The following is an 18,328-nucleotide window of genomic DNA, read 5'->3' as shown; positions in this document are numbered from 1 at the left end:
TTGAAAAAAAAATTAAAAATATTTCAGTCAGGATTGAACCAGAAACCTCGTGGTTAAAAGACGGAGACAACAACCGCCAGGCCATCCCGAAGTTGTGAATGATGGCTGACAAACCTCAATCAAAACAATGTCGCCTCCGGTTTACTTGGATCAACCATATGTTGAGTTGCATCCTTGGTATACAGTTTGGGTGCACCGGTGGTGTACCAAGGTGCTTTCGGTACAGTTGCTATGGTGTGACAATAAACAGCTCGGTTTGGTTTCTAGAGTGACACGAAAACCGCACCACGGCGCACCAGATCTTGGTGTTCAGTGAAGCCTGGTTAAATATTTAACATTTTGTTTAAAATCCTTGTAAATGCATAATCACTGTGGTGAGTTTCTGATTATTTAAATTAACTGTAATTTATTTTAATGGATCGCGCCCGTTGTCTGTGCTACAAGTTCCAAAACCTCTCTGTAAGTTTGGACATTTTATCGTGTTGCTGAGCTTGTAATTTCCAACAACCTCCAGATTCACGTGGTCTGGTGACACTTTATGGGATCCAATTTTGGCTCTAGTTTGACATCGCGAAACATGATTTTGCAAATCAGTCGATCTTGTCGTCAATTAATCGGTCCAAAAATTTGCAATGTCGTCATGATCTGTTCTTACGACAAGAAGTTTGCAGTGATGGGAGTCTTAACTTGAGGAACTGGCTAGCCGACACGACCACGATGATGATTTATTGTTTCAGGTAGACGACAGAGCGTCTGAAACGCACGCTGCTGGGTTGCAACAATTAAAAGTTGCGTTGCATATTTATAACTCAGACAGATAAACACGATGCCGAACGCCGCTGGTCTGGGGGACTACCCTCGCTGCAGAATAATGCCGCCGAGGAGTAGATCGGCCCATTAAACGACGTTGAGCCACCTCGAGGCGTTCTAATTCGCTTGTTTGGATTGTCCACCGCGGACTCTGGCCGAGACAACTCATCTGATTTGAACTATTTAGTAGTTGTTACTTTGTCGTGGCAACGGCGTCGTTTAATCAGTTAACCGAGAAGGTGCAAAAACGGCGGTTGATCCGACGCAAAAGTTTAGTATTTATCGAGCGGGCGTCGTGATAAGTGACGGAAGCAGAGTTCTTGGAGACCTTCTAGACCAAAGATTGGAAGACCAAAGGGTTGTTTTTGGGGGGAAGTGCGTAGTGCTAATTTTAAGTGATACAAGTACAAAGTGATGATGATTCTGAGGAAAGGAATGCTGATTGCGGTGGTGATGCTGGTGACAGTTATGATGCAATTTATTAATGGAGATAATGCGTTCATCGATGACCCCCCCGATGGATACTTTTCAAGGACTTCGTTGGATGGTAATTATATACGTGTGGACTAAGTGGTTAACGAGTGAAGTTAATGAACTCGAGTTAATGAAGTTAAACATTTGCAATCGGATATGATGTCATCGTTGAAATTATAAAAAAATAAGGAAATACAATCATGAAATTCATGAAAGAACCCCGAACTAGTGCATACTGCGTTCTTGTGTCTCCTCATCGGAAGAGTTCCCCAAAGCTTTTGACGTTATATTTGTGACCTTTTTCAAATGGTTTTGTGCTGCGTTGCAGCAGTGGTTCGCACATAAATTCAATTAGTTTGTCTTCAGTGTCGGAATGTTTCACGGTCTTCACAGATCTTTGTTTCAAGAGCATCGTCCATGACATGGTTTTGTTTTTTTGGGAGCTTGGAAAAGGTATTTTTCTTTAGTTATTTGTCTGGGTTTAACATGAATGTTATCAATTTTGAACTTCTCTTCAGTATTATTTGAAAGTATAATATTTAGTAGTGTTGTGCAACCCAATAGGTCCTTAGCTTGGAAGTTTTATAAAAACATTATTTACCAAAAATACATATCAAAGTTCAGGAAACGCTCCAACCGGATGTCCTGAATAGGATGAAAATTTATTCATTCCTATTTGATGGACTTCTAACGTCTGGCATCCACGCCATAAAATTTTGCTACTTAAGAAAGATTTATCAACAGTTCTGGAGTTTTTTTTAAAAAGGACCAAGAAGCTATTGTCTTTCATATGTTTATTGGTCCTTTTCAAAAAAAACTCAAGAGTTCTAAAGGCGGCATATCATTCGAATCAATATCTGTTTCATAGGCATTAGAGTGGTCCAAATCCTACTCTACCTAGAGAAAAACAATGTTAAAGTTTTTGACGTCATCGTCACTGTATTCCATCATATTTTGTTCATTATTTCTGACCAGAATTTTCCTGAATATGTAGCATATTTTTTCAATTATCCATTTGCAAAATTTACCGTTTTTACTGTATATTCAACTTTGGGCATGCTTCTAACTGATATCCATCACCGTAAACCGGGGTGAGATTGATAGGTCGAAGATTGGTTAGCAAAATGGAAAATATGAATTAAATACAAACGGAATGGTATGGAACCAAACTGAGTTTGATAAAGAAGTGTTCAAAGTACCTCAAGAAGTGGTTTTCTACATATCGTCAGCTGTGTGCTATCTTGTGACAACGACCATTTAGTACTATTCGAGAAAATCGATTTTTAAAGTTTGATTATAAATATGGTAGAGCCAAACTTTTTGAAGCAATCGGTTCGTATACTATCGCTTAACAAACGCTCCAAGTTTCAACTAATTTGGTTACACCGGTTAAAAGATACAGTAAATTATGTAAACACAAATCTGAAAAGCACGTGTCACAAGTGTGTTTCGAAAGTAAAATTGTACTACGTGTCACAAGTGTGCACATAATTTCCATACAAACTAAAATAAGCTTAAATCAATAGTTTAACCGACTTAATCAGTATATTTTCAAAAACAAAAGATTGCATTGCCTTCAGAAAATGTGTATCAACATGAATTTGTGAAAAACAAGACAAATTTTCCACATTTTCCAACAACATGTATGACGTGTCACAAGTGTGCACGATCATTTTGATGATAAATTGGTCTATGTCACTAGTGTGTATTGCGATATCCGGGAAACGGAAGCGAGTTCCCAAAATCGGGTTAAAGCATCTTGTAGTGTTTGTTAAGTATAGCAAAACGTCATCATTAACTCATTTTCGACCAAAATGGTCTATGTCACAAGATAGCACACAGCTGACGATATTTTGAAAAGTTGAAAATGTTATGCTTTTTGCCATGAAAATGAATTAAAATTGGACAACGAACTGCATTATCGGGTTCTGTGGACAATTTTACACTAAGCAAAGTTTAAATTAGTTTTTGAGTGTTACTGAATCAGAATTATTTTTTTTTCAGATTTATAGACATTTTGAGTAGAAAAAGTTTAGCAAATTTGGAAATTTTTTAATCAAGCTTCAAAATTGGTTGTGGTGGCATCAAAAATTGATATGTTTATGAAAAAATCAAATGTAATGAATGTGGATCGAATTTGAAACATTTTATTTACTTATCTTCAAATTGATGTACATTCAATAACAAGTTTATAAGCTTAATTCAACAAACATTTTATTGTATTTTTATTCAAATGAAACATTAAGAGTAACTTGTAGACTAATATTGGTAAGAAACACAATGACTATCAAAATTACCCCTGTTTTTTAATATAACATGTTTACATTTTATATGAATATATGAATGAAAACAAAATTTTGAAAATACTAACATGGATATATGTGGCCTACCCTAGTACATGTTTAAAACTCTTGGAATGTCTCACCATCTAAGGGACTATCCATAAACCACGTGGACACTTTTTTGAAATCTCTGAATCCTCCCTCCGCTCCTCGTAGACAATTTTCATACAAAAAAAAAAAAATGTGTGGAAAATAGACAAACGCTGAACCACTCCCCCTCCCCCTGAGGTGCCAACGTGGTTTATAGATGATCCCTTTATAGTAATATAAAAAAATAAATCCTCTCAATGGCAGCCCGGTTTACGGCATGTTAAAATGCGATAATTTTGGTTACACAGAAAATAAGTTGAATTTAGGCAGGTAGTAAATTTGATGGTTGAATATAAGAGCTTTTTTGCGAAATCTTACTTGAATTCTAGTGTAATCTTGAATAGTGTAATTTAACAGAAACTGAAGAAAATTGCATCAGTACAAATTTCACCATTTTAACCGTCATTTAAAATCGAAAAAGTGACTGGAAAATTATGAAACACAGGAATTAGGTAAAATATACTGCCCACCATTGAAAAAACGGCTAATATCCACTTTTGGCAAAAACGAGATATTAGCACCAGGTGGTAGAGGATGTTCCAACGCATCTTCTGAAATTTGAATTTCACTGAAATAGTGTTTAGACTTGGCTGCCGATGCGAAAAACCAAACGGCTAATATGCCACTCTAATGGGAAATTGCCTTGACGAAGATTTTGTGACAAACACTAAAACGCGTTTTTCTCGGAATACTTGATTTGGCATAATAGCCGAATTTTCAATTATGGGCAGTATAGTGATTGGAGGTTGTAGGGTAATGGTACCAATTAAAACAAAAAAAACTAAGCTAGAAAAATTTATAAAAAATAGAATAAACGAAGAAAAACATATAACAAGAGAAGTAAACTTTTTCGTGAACAAAACGCTGTATTTTAACTGTCTTAAACATGGGAAAACTTGAAACTTAAAAAAAAACCCGATTTAATCCCACCTGGGGTGAGATAGAGCCTTTCATACTAAAGAATATAACGATGGTAGAACTTCTTTCAATTCATAACATTGACTTTGTTTAGAAGAAGAAGAAAGTCTTACGATGAAAGCAAAGTATTATAAATGATATGATTTCCAAAAGAAACAAAAATCGCCATTTTCACCAAAAGAATATTTTTAATCGTACATATTCTTAATCAAACAAGCGTTTATGACAAAAGCGAGCATAGCAAGCTTCACATGCGCCAGTGACAACGCACACCGCGGTAGGCGCAAAGAAAACCGAGGTATAAGTGAACCGCGTGTGCCGCACGGTGCAGGGAAGATAGCCATTCAGCTTCTACGAATGTGACAGAGTCAGAGATAGCTATTTTTACAACCGCACCACTACACACTCAATCACGAGTACCTTAGGTAGAAAGCCATTGGCGTCGCCAGCATTGAAAACTTTGAAAACGATATAAACGATGAAAAGCTTAGAAAGCTCCTATTGGAATCCAATGAACCCTGTTAAATAAACTTACGAAATCACGAAAAAATTAAGTCTACTTTTAGGCGATTTTCGGAGCACACGGAAAACAAATAGATTGTAGCCGGATGAACGTCCTATGTCACAAAAGTTTATAAATAAACATTGGACAGTTATGCAAAAACAAACAGGGCAAAAGAAATCGAAAAGCTACGATATTTTACATGTTGTAGGAAACATCGGTAGACAAGCTACTACAAACGAGTATAAGTCGAGCCAGCAAATATATGCGCCAGCATTCTCGCGCCAGTATTCGAAGCTCAACTTGACAACTTGTCAAAAATCGATGCAGTGTGATTTTTTGACGATTTTTCCGATTAAAATTCATGCTGAATCGACATATTTACGAAGATGGAAATGACGTCCTGGCTTAAAGTAAAACCTATACCTTTCTTCAGTAAGAAAGGCAAAAAGTAAATCGTTCTAAAAATTGATCGGGATTGCCGATCGATGTCGAATTTGTTTCAGATGCTCACTCATGGTCTGTACTATGAATGTAGCAAGAAATTTTGAATAAAATCAGAAATGAAAAATGTTGGCAAAGGTCACCAGGTGGGCTTTTACCTTTTTTAGGGATTTTTTTTCTTATGGTAGGTCAATCAAACGGCTCTAACTCCAGAACCATATTATGAATCTGGATGAAAATTTGGGAGGTTGTAGGGCTCGAAAAATGCCATTTTTGAGATAAATAAAAGATATGAAAATGAAAAAATTTGACCATATTTTCATTTGAAAACTGTGTATTTTGTTGAAAAGTCTGGCCGCATCCGAAAACAGATGGATATTTCGAAATTTGCGCGGCAACTCGCCCAGGTTCAGCACACTAGCTTTCATCTGCATTTAGAAGAATCGAAATCGGATATATGGGAGCTGAGAACCGCGCGACACAAAATTTTGCAAAATTTTACCACATACGAACATCACTCGACCTCCACGGAATTTATTTTCTCAAAACTCGAGGGTTGGAGATAGACGAGTTCTGTCAAGGTGAATCGATAGAGCGTCAAAAATCGATGCAGTGTGATTTTTTGACGATTTTTCCGATTAAAATTCATGCTGAATCGACATATTTACGAAGATGGAAATGACGTCCTGGCTTAAAGTAAAACCTATACCTTTCTTTAGTAAGAAAGGCAAAATATTAGCAGATGGTTAATAAAAAAGTAGGTTACTCTGTGGGAAAATACAAAGTTTTAGATGTAATTGATACACAGCAATTAGACCCATTATTTTTGTTCATTGTGACCTACGCCGTGTTAGGGTGGTCTATAGTTTGTAATTCGAATCGTCGATTTTCACAATAAATTTTGGCTGATTTTTGCGTGACGTACTTTATGGACGAAGCCTAACATCACCACCAGTCGACAATATTTTAGACGACAAAACCCATTCATGCGAACTGGACAAGTTTGGAACAGGTCCAGTTAATCATTCACTTCCGTCGTAGCCATAATTGTTTAGCACATGGAGGTGTTTGGCGAAAATCGATGATTTTTATTTTATTGTGACACGTTTATGTTGATCATTTTTTATTTCCATTCTAGACTGTCCTAGCCGCTTCTACAGTGATGATGTCTCGAGTGCGTTGGGATTCTTTATTTTCGGTGGACTGCGAGCCTTCCGAAATGAATATCCTCACATGGTGAGTTCGATGATCTTTGGTCAAATTCGTATCTACATCTAATGATACTTTGTTTACAAGGCTGCCTTAGGTTGGACAGACCCGAGTACCGGCAAGCCGGACTACGCTTGCGGTGGATCTTTGATTTCCGACAGATTCGTGGTCACGGCAGCCCATTGCGGACAAAATGAGAACAAGTAGGTGATTTAAATTGTTATTTTAGTTTAAATTGTTTCAAATTTCAATCTTTTCGTAGAATTCCTCCGGACGTAGTCCGGCTTGGCGATACCAACCTCGCTACCTCGGAAGACGATGCCTTCGCCCAGGACATCAAGATCAAGCGGTTCATCCCTCATCCGAGTTACAAACGGACCCAAAAGTACTTTGACATTGCGTTGATCGAGCTTGAACACGCAGCCAGGTTGGACGCCGCTGTCTGTCCGATCTGTTTGTGGACCAAGGATAATCTGTACAAGTTTTCCGGTGGACTCCAGGTCACCGGTTTCGGGATAACTGACTACGGTATGAACTTGGTTTAATCGACTGTTTCAGAAAGTAATCTAAAGTATTCATTGCAGCATCCGATCCGAGTCCTACCCTGCAGAAAGCTACGCTGAACTACTATGACTACGATCAGTGCAACACGATGCTACCGCGGCCGCGATCGCTGTTCCGAGGACTCTCGTCGGATCAGTTCTGCGCCAAGACGCCCCAGAAGGACACCTGCCACGGGGACTCCGGCGGACCGATCCAGATCGAGCTGTCGGACGTGAACAAAGCGATTCCGTTTCTGGCCGGGGTGACCTCCTTCGGCACCGGATGTTGGGACGGATCGTTCGGGGTGTACACGAAGATTTCTAGTTATGTTGACTGGATCACGTCGAACGTGAACGTCACCGTTGATCCGATGGGTAAGAATTGCCTTGTTGTTGTTTCAAGAAAGGTGTAAACTAACCTCCATTTCGCAGAATGTGCCCGCCAATCGGAGTGTCTGTCCTCTCGCAAGTTCTCCGACAGTCGGTTATCCCCTCAGAACAACTCTCCCTTCTTCCGGGTTGAACTGCGCCGAGGAGGACAGAGCTTCAAGCAGTGCAGTGGAGCGTTGATCGACTATCGGCACGTGGTAACGTCCGCCAGTTGTACCAAGTGGAACGGCCAGGAACCAACGCAAATCGAGGCGAATGATCAACTGATCAACATAACCTCAATTGTACGACATCCGAGGTTTGTTGCTGGGAAGCACTACAACGATCTGGCCGTGCTGCAGCTGGACAAGTTCTACAATCCGAACAAGATCTACCAAATTGTGGCGCCGGCTTGCGTTTGGAAGAATGACAGGATTCCGGAGCCGATCGTGTTCTACTCTGGATCTGGACCGGATTCTAGTGGGTCGGACAGTGGGAAGATCACCAGTGTTCCGTTGAAGATTTTGACGGCGTTCTACTTGGAGAATGGACGGTGTGCGGCGAATTACAGTGAGAAGTTCAAGGATGAACTGCCTGGGGGATTCAATAATGATTTTGTTTGTGCGGAGAATCCGGTGGAGTTGGTTCCTGGGATTTGCCAGGTTGGTGTCGTAGTCTACTCAACTCTACTCCATTGAACTGTACTGTACACTACTTTTCTCTACTCTACTCTAAACCATGCGACACAATTCTTCACTAGTCAACACAAATCTACACAACTCTACAAAACTCTGAATAGCTCTAAACAGCTCTACAAAACTCAACTTTACGCTACGCTTCTCTGCTTTACTCTACTCAACTCGACAAAACTTTTCTCTACTCTACTCTACTCTACTCTACTCTACTCTACTCTACTCTACTCTACTCTACTCTACTCTACACTACTCTACACTACTCTACACTACTCTACACTACTCTACACTACTCTACTCTACTCTACTCTACTCTACTCTACTCTACTCTACTCTACTCTACTCTACTCTACTCTACTCTACTCTACTCTACTCTACTCTACTCTACTATACTCAACTCTGCTCTACTCTACTCTACTCTACTCTACTCTACTCTACTCTACTCTACTCTACACAAGTCAAATTCTACTCTACTCTACCCTACACAACTCTACTCAAGTCTAATTGTACTCTACACAATTTTACACAACTCTACAAAACTCTATACAACTCTACACAAGTCTAATTCTACTCTACACAACTATTCAGAACTCTACACAACTTAACACAACTCTACACAATTCTCCAAAACATTATACTGCTCTTTTCCAGCTCGAACCCGGCGGTCCAATCTCCAACTTCCGCCGGGACAACGTCGTCCCGTACGTGTACGGCATCAACACGCTCGGCACGGAGTGCGGTGGACCCGGCAACCTCTTCGTAGCAACCAGAATCTCTTCGTACTACCCGTGGATCGAGTCGATTGTGCTGAACAAAACGTCGCGCCAAACCGCCGAACGTGTTGACACCGCAGACGACGAGTTCAGCGGAAACGCCATCGACGTCGTAAGCCGCAGCGTAGTCCCGTACGAAGACGACCTCGGTAAGACCCTCGGGGAACTGCTGCCCGTTTTCTACACGCTTCTAATCTATGTCCAACTTAGTGTCCTATGTGCTACCCGGACTACTTGCTACCGACCATCGACTGCAGCCGTACGGCGGCCAGCTGGTGCCGGGAGGGTTGAGCCCGCTTGCGACGGCGTCAGGTGAGTTTGATTCAAAAAATGTTTCAGTTTTATTCAAACTTTGCTCTTCATGAATTGAAATTGAAGTAGCCACCCTGAACGTAAAGGTTTCGAATTCCTTTATTATTATTTTCTTTCTTTCCCCAAACAGTCCACACCGGCTTCAACGACCGCCTCGACAGTCCTGTTAAGATCACCATCTACGGCGCGCAGCTAAGTCACATCCCAGAACGTCCAGAGGAACTGCTGCAAACGCTCAGCACGATCCAACTTCAAAGTGCCCACCACGTGCCACCACCTCGTCCAACATTCATTCAATCGAATAGCATAGAAATCGTCAAATCCGTAGAACTCGGTGCCAAACAACCAAGTCGGCAGATACATTTCCACCAACCTCACCCACAGTCAACCTACTCCAATCCCACGGTTCCGTTCCGACCGCAGCAGTGGTCCAGCCACCACCACCAAACGTCATTCATCAATCACCGAAGACCTTACGTAACCCAGCCCAGGCCCCGGCTGCTGGTCAGCAATCCTTCCCCGTACCTTGGGGGTCAACCCACCCCGCCATCGTTCACCATTGAAAAGTCGATTGAACTCTACCCGGACGGTCGATGCACCCTCGGGTCGGGCCAGGCCGGAAGATGTCTGCCCCGGAGTTTGTGCCCTCATGGTGGCGGGCTGTCCTACTGCAACGGAGACCTCCTGACGGTTTGCTGTCCGACGATTTAGGCGGCTAATTGAGCTTAGAGCGCATGACTGACCCCTGACGAGGAGGAGGAAAAAGAAGATGAAGCCATTCAAAAGGGTGAACGCGATTACCTCATGTTTAAATAGTGTTTTGTTTGCGGTTGATCCCCAATAAAGCGCGCACGGGCATTTATTTTGTAGATTGAGATATTAGGGCAGGGCTTGTTAAGGGGAAAAGGTGAAAGTAATCAAGGATGACAGCCTTCCCTCAATGTATCTACTTCATTTTGAGTTGACTCTTCAAGCTTACTAGCTTTACTACTTTTTCAAAATCCACCTAAAACGTGTTAAAATCACAACTCAATTAAGTAATTTAATTCGCATAATCCACCCTGTACTTCGTTCCGCCAACTCCTCCCAAATCCATTAATGCCTTTTATCTCAGCGATCAACGCTAACGCCGCTCGATGGTCAACAAAGCCATTAGAGATGGGCCATTCACACTGCTCCGAGTTCCGCGACAGTTGGAATATCGCTGATAAGAACCATCCCCGGAATTGTCGCTATCTACGGGTGTGTTTTGTAATGATAACGATGCATCGCCGCCGAAACCTTATCTTATCATAACCCAAATTAGGAAGTTCACCGCTGAATGAGTTATCTCCTCGCCAAGATCAAGGTTTGTTGGCCCTTGCCGGTCTCCACAGGTGGAAGGGAAAATTTCGGGAACAATCTTTTGGGAGTTAGTTTCGGTTGAACTTTTGAAGCTTTCGCACGGAATATTCGGGATGATGTCCTTTATTGAGTTATTCAAGTGTTTCTTACTGTTGAAGTTGGTCCAAAGCACAGTCGGAGCTGTTATTTTCCCGATAGATCAGGAACCCAACTGGGTCATGATCCCAACGGCTTCCGGGAACTTCGTTTGGGTTCATCGAAAAATCGTGGAAGCGAAAACCCTCGCCAAACGCGGCCTTGCCGAATCGGACATCCGGTTCATCTTCTACTCGCGGACAAACTGCACTGGATACGTCCACAACCTCAACGGTCTCGCACTCCTCAGCGGGTCCGTGTTTGACAGCTCTCGACCAACGCGGATCATCATCCACGGGTGGCTCAACAACGGAGATTCTCCACTCAACGAACACCTGCGGAAAGCTTACCTGTACAACTGGGACTACAACGTAATCTCCGTAGACTGGTCCGCGTGCTCGAGTGACCTGAACTACATCTCAGCGACCGCGTGTGTTCGAGTGGTTGGACAGGTCGTAGCCAAGATGCTCGACTACCTTCACGAGAACAGAGAACTTTCGTTCCGAGATGTGTACCTGATCGGGCACAGTTTGGGAAGTCACGTGGCAGGGATCGCCGGGAAGTTGGTCCAAGGAGGACGGATAGCAACGATAGTAGCGTTGGATCCGGCCTTGCCGCTGTTTTCGATCCGGAAGCCGGAGAATCGTGTTGCCGAGGATGATGCGGAGTACGTGCAGGTTATCCATACCAACGGGGGGCTTTTGGGATTTTTGGAGCCCATTGGAACGGCGGATTTTTATCCGAATGGAGGGAGGAGTCAGCCGGGATGTGGGTGGAATTTGTTAGGTATGTTGAGAGCTGGTTGCTCAATACTCATTACTGTAGTAAATTCCAGTTACATTTTTCAGCAATATGCTATTTGAATCAGTTGTAGAGTTTATTGAACTTTCTCGATTTGGACCTACGCCCGTAAGGAATATTATTTACTGGTATTAGCTGCAATTGCTAGAAAGTTCGGTCATATCTTTTATTCCACTTTAATTGATATTTCAAGCAAAACAATGTAAATGGGTCAATGCCATTAGGAACGAGCAGGATAGACTCTTTGTTTACACTTCGGATTCGGCCCTATTGCAATGTTTAGCTAGATTTTACTCACAAAACTCTTAAGGGATTATGTTTTTTCGCGATCTGATTGTCCTGAAAATGTCGTAAAATCTAATTAAATGAGATTTATAAATATTTAATAATTGGTGGGGGCTTAAGCTAGTAAGGTTTTATATGAGAAAATTAAAAACACAAGAAAACTGGTGAAAGTTTTAGGAAAAGCGGCTGCATTTGAATAAATTAGTTTGGACAATTTGTTTAAAAATAAGTTCTAGCAGGCTTTTCCAAACATTTTCCGTATTGATTTGGCAACCATCAACATTTTCTGCAGAATTGGAACGATTTAAGAGGCAGTATTTGTAGATTTTGCTCGGTTTGTTCTATAGGTCGTATCGAGGTGCTCCGATTTGGATGAAACTTTCAGCGTTTGTTTGTCTATACATCAGATGAACTCATGCCAAATATGAGTCCTCTACGACAAAGGAAAGTGGTGTAAAACGTGCTTTGAAGTTTGAGGTCCAAAAAACATAAAAATCTTAAAATTGCTCGCATTTCCGTAAAACTTCATCAATTCCAACTCTCTTAGATGCATCCGAAAGGTCTTTTGAAGCACTTCAAAATGAGCCATAGATATCCAGGATTGGTTTTACTTTTTCTCATAGCTTTTGCAAATTGCTGTTAAAAATGGATATTTTTAAAACCCCAATATCTTTTTGCAACAGCCTTCAACACCCATACTCCCATAGGTCAAAAGATAGGGAATTTCATGGACTATAAGCCTACGTTATTAACTTTTTGGCCAATCGCAGTTTTTCTCATAGCTTTTCGATTTTTCTATAACAAACATTTTACAACGTTAGCACTTTTTGGGCTCATTGAAACATTGAACTCTACCATTTAAAATGTGAGCACCTGTAATCCCTGAGACATAATATTGGTCAGTGGCGGCATTTTTTACTACCGTAAACCGGGGTGATTTTGACTCTAATTGAAGATTTTTTAGTAAACAGAGTAGAGCAGTTCTCTCAGATTTCGGTCATTCGATTTTTTTTTGTATTTTTTATTCAGACTGAAACTTTTTTGGTGCCTTCGGTATGCCCAAAGAAGCCATTTTGCATCATTAGTTTGTCCATATAATTTTCCATACAAATTTGGCAGCTGGCCATACAAAAATGATGTATAAATCAAAAATCAGTATCTTTTGAAGGAATTTTTTGATCGATTTGGTGTCTTCCGCAAAGTTGTAGGTATGGATATGGACTACACTGAAAAAAAATGATACACGGTAAAAAAAATTTTGGTGATTTTTTATTTAACTTTTTGTCACTAAAACTTGATTTGCAAAAAAACACAATTTTTTTTTTTTTTTTTGATATGTTTAAGAGGACATCAAATGCCAACTTTTCAGAAATTTCCAGGTTGTGCAAAAAATCTTTGAGCGATTTTTGAATCAATAATGATTTAAAAAAAAAAATGAAAAATTGTTCGCAACAATTTTTCAACTTCATTTTTCGATGTAAAATCAAATTTGCAATCAAAAAGTACTTTAGTGAAATTTTGATAAAGTGCACCGTTTTCAAGTTAAATCCATTTTCAGGTGACTTTTTTGAAAATAGTCGCAGTTTTTATTTTTTTTTTAAATTAGTGCACATGTTTGCCCACTTTTAAAAAAAATTTTTTTAAAAGCTGAGAAAATTCTCTATATTTTGCACTTTTGAACTTTGTTGATACGACCCTTAGTTGCTGAGATATTGCCATGCAAAGGTTTAAAAACAGGAAAATTGATGTTTTCTAAGTCCCACCCAAACAACACACCATTTTCTAATGTCGATATCTCAGCAACTGATGGTCCGATAATCAATGTTAAAATATGAAACATTCGTGAAATTTTACGATCTTTTCGAACAAAATATTTTCAAATTTTTTAAACCAAGACTAACATTTCAAAAGGGCCAAACATTCAATATTACGCCCTTTTAAAATGTTAGTCTTGGTTTAAAAATTTTGAAAATATTTTTTTCGAAAAGATCGAAAAATTTCACGAATGTTTCATATTTTAACATTGAAAATTGGACCATTAGTTACTGAGATATCGACATTAGAAAATTGTGTGTTGTTTGGGTGGGACTTAGAAAACATCAATTTTCCTGTTTTTAAACCTTTGCATGGCAATATCTCAGCAACTAAGGGTCGTATCAACAAAGTTCAAAAGTGCAAAATATAGAGAATTTTCTCAGCTTTTAAAATTTTTTTTTTCAAAAGTGGGCAAACATGTGCATTAATTAAAAAAAAATTAAAAACTGCGACTATTTTCAAAAAAGTCACCTAAAAATGGATTTAACTTGAAAACGGTGCACTTTATCAAAATTTCACTAAAGTACTTTTTGATTGCAAATTTAATTTTACATCGAAAAATGAAGTTAAAAAATTTTTGCGACCGATTTTTAAATTTTTGAAAAAATCAGTATTGATTCAAAAATTTATAACTCGCTCAAAGATTTTTTGCACAACCTGGAAATTTCTGAAAAGTTGGCATTTGATGTCTTCTTAAACATATCAAAAAAATAAAAAAATAAAAAATAGTGTTTTTTTGCAAATCAAGTTTTAGTGACAAAAAGTTAAATAAAAAATCACCAAATTTTTTTTTTACCGTGTATCATTTTTTTTTCAGTGTAATCCATATCCATATCTACAACTTTGCCGAAGACACCAAATCGATCAAAAAATTCCTTCAAAAGATACAGATTTTTGAATTTTCATGCGTCATTTTTGTATGGCCAGCTGCCAAATTTGTATGGATAAACTAATGATGCAAAATGGCTTCTTTGGGCATACCGAAGGAACCAAAAAAGTTTCAGTCTGATTAAAAAATACAAAAATTAAAATTTAAGAAAAAAGACCGATTTCGTAGAGAATTGCTCAGTAATATAACAAACTGAGCTTGGTAGAAAAATGTTTTTAAATCTCAAGAAGTAGTTTTCATTAAATTTTGAAAAGTTCAAAAAGCTTTTAAAAGTACAAAATTTTGGTTAACAATAATTACGAAAATGTCGATCAATAGGATTATTATAATACTCTAAGAGGCATGATTTTTTTAAAGAAAATTAGTTTGAATCGGAAAACGGATTCAATTTTCTGATTCACAATTGGACAATTCTACACTAAGAGCAGTTTTAATTAGTTTATCTTTTACAAGTTGAAGAGTTATTGAAACAGAATTTGAATGTTTTGTTCATGACACATATTTTTTTTCTGGTGGCATCAAAAATTTATATTTTTATAACAAAATCATGATTTTTTCAATTTAAGATTATTTGGACCTTTTTACTAACTCTTCCTTAAATTCAAATACATTTTACTAAAAGATAATCAACTATCTTGATTAAATGAATAAATGATATTCTGTGACATTTTTTTTTTAACGTATTGTTTATAGAGTGTAGCCTTTTTTCTCCTGAACTCTTGACATAATCACATTAAAAGTGCTACGATTTGGCTCAAACTTGGCATGGCAGTTCCTTTTCCAAAATAATTATACCCGTATTTTTTATGTGGCGATTAGGGTGGTCTTATCCGAAATAGGGTGTTCCAAAAATTTGCGTTTTTAAACAAATTTCGCAAAAAGCACATTTTTCAAAAAATCATATCTCTGGAACGACTTAACAAATTTTGGCTCGCCACGTTTAAAATAAAAGTGATAGATTGGGTTTTTATTGAAAATTACTATGAGCCTTGGTATGATTTTAGGTTTTTATCAGACCATAAAAGCCTATTTAGGTTGCATGGGGTTTTCAGAACCATCATAAAACCGGTAAGTTGTAATGTTAATGTTACCAGGGCATTTTAAAAACATACCTGAATATACTTAGGGGAGAGTGGGGAGACTTGATCCCGGGGACACTTGATCCCAAGCCTGTATCTCGTCAGCATGTGGGTAAAACAATTAGCTTTGTTCTAGAAAGTTGTGCGAAATTGACTAAAACTCATTGTAGAAAACAAAGAAAAAAATTAAAAAAAATGTTTAGATTGAGTTACACACATTTTTCTAAAAAGTGCTGCAAAAAACTTCCACGAGATCTTTTTTCTTTGTTTTGATATGTATAGAATACACCAAAAATTTATTCAAAAAAATATTTTTTATACATGAATGGTTTGATACACATATCAACTCCAAAGCCCTTACGCATTTGACGTTAAATTTATCGTCATACTATTTTTACAATCAATTGTTTAAAAAAGTGCGTTTAGGGAGACTTGATCCATTTTTACAGTCACTCGAATCAGCCTCAAGATTAAATAATTGGGCTGGGTTTTCGTATATAGTTTCCTTTAGTATAGTTGTACATAACTTATTGCAGTTTGAACCATTTTTTAAAAGTTTTGTAAACAAAAATTACCAGCTTTTGTAAACATGCTCAATTTTGGTCTAAAAAAGAAAATTTTAAGTTTTTAAATATTTTGCATGCTAAACTTGTTATATTTTGAACACAAACGTACAAGTTTAATGTGAAATTGCTGTAACTTATAGAAAATTAACAGTTTGGATGAATAAGAACCATTTTGCTTAAGATTTCTTAAAAATGTTCAAAGGGGGATCAAATTACCCCCAACATTTTGAAAATGCAGGTTTAAAATATTTTTTTTAAAACGCTTGGCATGATTCGAAGAGTTTATCTGATGAAATACCCTTATCAGCCAAACATAGTTGAATGTTTAAGCTTTCAATTCATGCAAAAAGTTCATAGTTTTGTGAGAAATTGACAGAGTTATGTTTGATATAAAAAAGGGATCAAGTCTCCCCACTCTCCCCTACAGATCAAATAAAAAAATAAAGTCTCGGGACCAAAGAGCTCACAGCTTTTAATATGTTTCTATATTTTTTAAAGGACGTTTTAAGTAACATATTCAAAAATGGTAAATCTTCATTTAACACGATTCTGAGATATGATGAAAAAAATATAGGATGTCGCAATCATCCAATTCGGTTCGGCTTTCACCGAGATACAGCTGGTTGAAGTTGCATTTCCAACTGTTGTGACCCCGTTGGGGCTACAAGTTTTCATTGAAGATAAAGCACCATGCGCATGCCTCTCCAGCAAAATGTTCTGGGAACGCCTATCAAATGATCAATTTTCCTTATTTCGTCACCATTTTGAATCAAAAATTTCCTTATCAATTTTGAGCATTATCAAGGGTCAGTTTTATTACTAGGTTATTTTTTCAAAACAAACAATGTGTGGACTGAATTGAAATACTCTCGAAGTGTCATGTTGTCATCAATGAAAATGAGTTCGATTCGGAAAACGGACTGCACTACCAGATTCGGTTATACAACTTACCGTTTGAATAATATTTGAAAAAATAAATTAAATCCTTTTAATGTCATCTTTCCATTTCTTTGATTCTCTCATCTTCTTTACTTTATAACTTTCTAAGGAATCTGTTCCCACGCCCGCGCTTGGCAGCTCTTCCTCGACTCCCTGCTGGAAGCGGACGAGTACCTGATGGCCGAACCAATCGCCTCGCTCGATGACATCCAGTCGCTGGGGGTGAACCGGATTAGCCGGGCCAAGCTCGGCGGTGAACCGGCCGCAATGGCGTACGGGCTGTACTACATTTACACGAACGCCGAGAGTCCATACTTTGGCTTTCCAGTGGTGACGGATGATTTTAGGTGAAAATAAATATGATTTTTTTGTAAATAGTGTTTGTTTTTTTCAAATGGTCGATAAAACATTATAAGTTAAGTTGATCGCGAAATCGGCACATTTCAAAAAGCTTAGATAAATCACTAGGTAATGCGTACGTAAGGTCATCTCCGTGCGTTTAATTGCTGAAACATTCACTTAGGAACTGCTCATCACACCGTTTATTTGTCCAAAGACGCACCTTTGCCTTTGCATTAAATCATCAGTCGCCGAAAAGCTTTAAGTAAAGACATTTCTAGCTTTATATACACCTTCATCACCCTCTGCAGACGATGACACCTACCGCCGTCCAAACTTGGGGTGGTTTTAATGATGAATGATGCCTTTTAAACCTACATGGTAGCGCCCTTCACACATCACCTCCAATTCTGAATCTCTCGTCGGGCATCTGATCTTAGTGTATAATGGGTTTATTGGAGGCTTCACTTCCCAGAATAATGTTTTTAATTAAGGTCCAAATCTAGCCACAGTTCGTCACAAAGTCATGAACCTTGAATTAAACTAAACATATCGTTGCAAAAATGTACTTAGGGAGCGTTCTTTTATTACGTAACGCAAAAAATCGGATTTTTAGACCCCATCCCCCCCCTCGTAACAAAATTTCCATACATATTTAA

At 38.5% G+C, this 18,328-nt stretch overlaps 2 protein-coding genes across 2 annotated transcripts; both read left to right on the top strand.

Annotated features, from left to right (window-relative positions):
• The first annotated feature begins 907 nt into the window (after positions 1 to 907).
• On the top strand, positions 908 to 10,346 carry LOC128093475 (transmembrane protease serine 9-like). Its single transcript, XM_052710367.1, has 9 exons — positions 908 to 1,357; positions 6,719 to 6,816; positions 6,877 to 6,992; positions 7,052 to 7,317; positions 7,374 to 7,706; positions 7,764 to 8,362; positions 9,044 to 9,314; positions 9,376 to 9,477; positions 9,608 to 10,346. Exons 1-9 carry the CDS (start codon positions 1,225 to 1,227, stop codon positions 10,186 to 10,188), a joined length of 2,499 nt encoding a protein of 832 aa, XP_052566327.1. The 5' UTR covers positions 908 to 1,224; the 3' UTR covers positions 10,189 to 10,346.
• A 568-nt stretch (positions 10,347 to 10,914) lies between these two features.
• Positions 10,915 to 17,694, top strand: LOC120428640 (phospholipase A1-like). The gene is made up of 2 exons (XM_039593681.2): positions 10,915 to 11,742; positions 17,440 to 17,694. Exons 1-2 carry the CDS (start codon positions 10,935 to 10,937, stop codon positions 17,679 to 17,681), a joined length of 1,050 nt encoding a protein of 349 aa, XP_039449615.1. The 5' UTR covers positions 10,915 to 10,934; the 3' UTR covers positions 17,682 to 17,694.
• Positions 17,695 to 18,328: the final 634 nt, after the last annotated feature.

The sequence above is a fragment of the Culex pipiens genome, chromosome 3, assembly GCF_016801865.2.
Source record: "Culex pipiens pallens isolate TS chromosome 3, TS_CPP_V2, whole genome shotgun sequence".
Classification (NCBI taxonomy): Eukaryota; Metazoa; Arthropoda; class Insecta; order Diptera; family Culicidae; genus Culex; species Culex pipiens.
The sequence above is the reverse complement of the archived record's forward strand: the minus strand, read 5'-3'. Positions and strand labels throughout refer to the sequence as shown.

What these genes read in the sequence shown, in the direction of transcription:
- LOC120428640 (XM_039593681.2), top strand. Translation starts at nt 10,935, where the DNA reads ATGATGTCCTTTATTGAGTTATTCAAGTGTTTCTTACTGTTGAAGTTG. An exon ending in ATGTGGGTGGAATTTGTTAG is followed by an intron (nt 11,743 to 17,439) that starts GTATGTTGAGAG and finishes TAACTTTCTAAG; the next exon opens with GAATCTGTTCCCACGCCCGC.
- LOC128093475 (XM_052710367.1), top strand. Translation starts at nt 1,225, where the DNA reads ATGATGATTCTGAGGAAAGGAATGCTGATTGCGGTGGTGATGCTGGTG. An exon ending in TTCAAGGACTTCGTTGGATG is followed by an intron (nt 1,358 to 6,718) that starts GTAATTATATAC and finishes TTTCCATTCTAG; the next exon opens with ACTGTCCTAGCCGCTTCTAC. An exon ending in GAAATGAATATCCTCACATG is followed by an intron (nt 6,817 to 6,876) that starts GTGAGTTCGATG and finishes TTTGTTTACAAG; the next exon opens with GCTGCCTTAGGTTGGACAGA.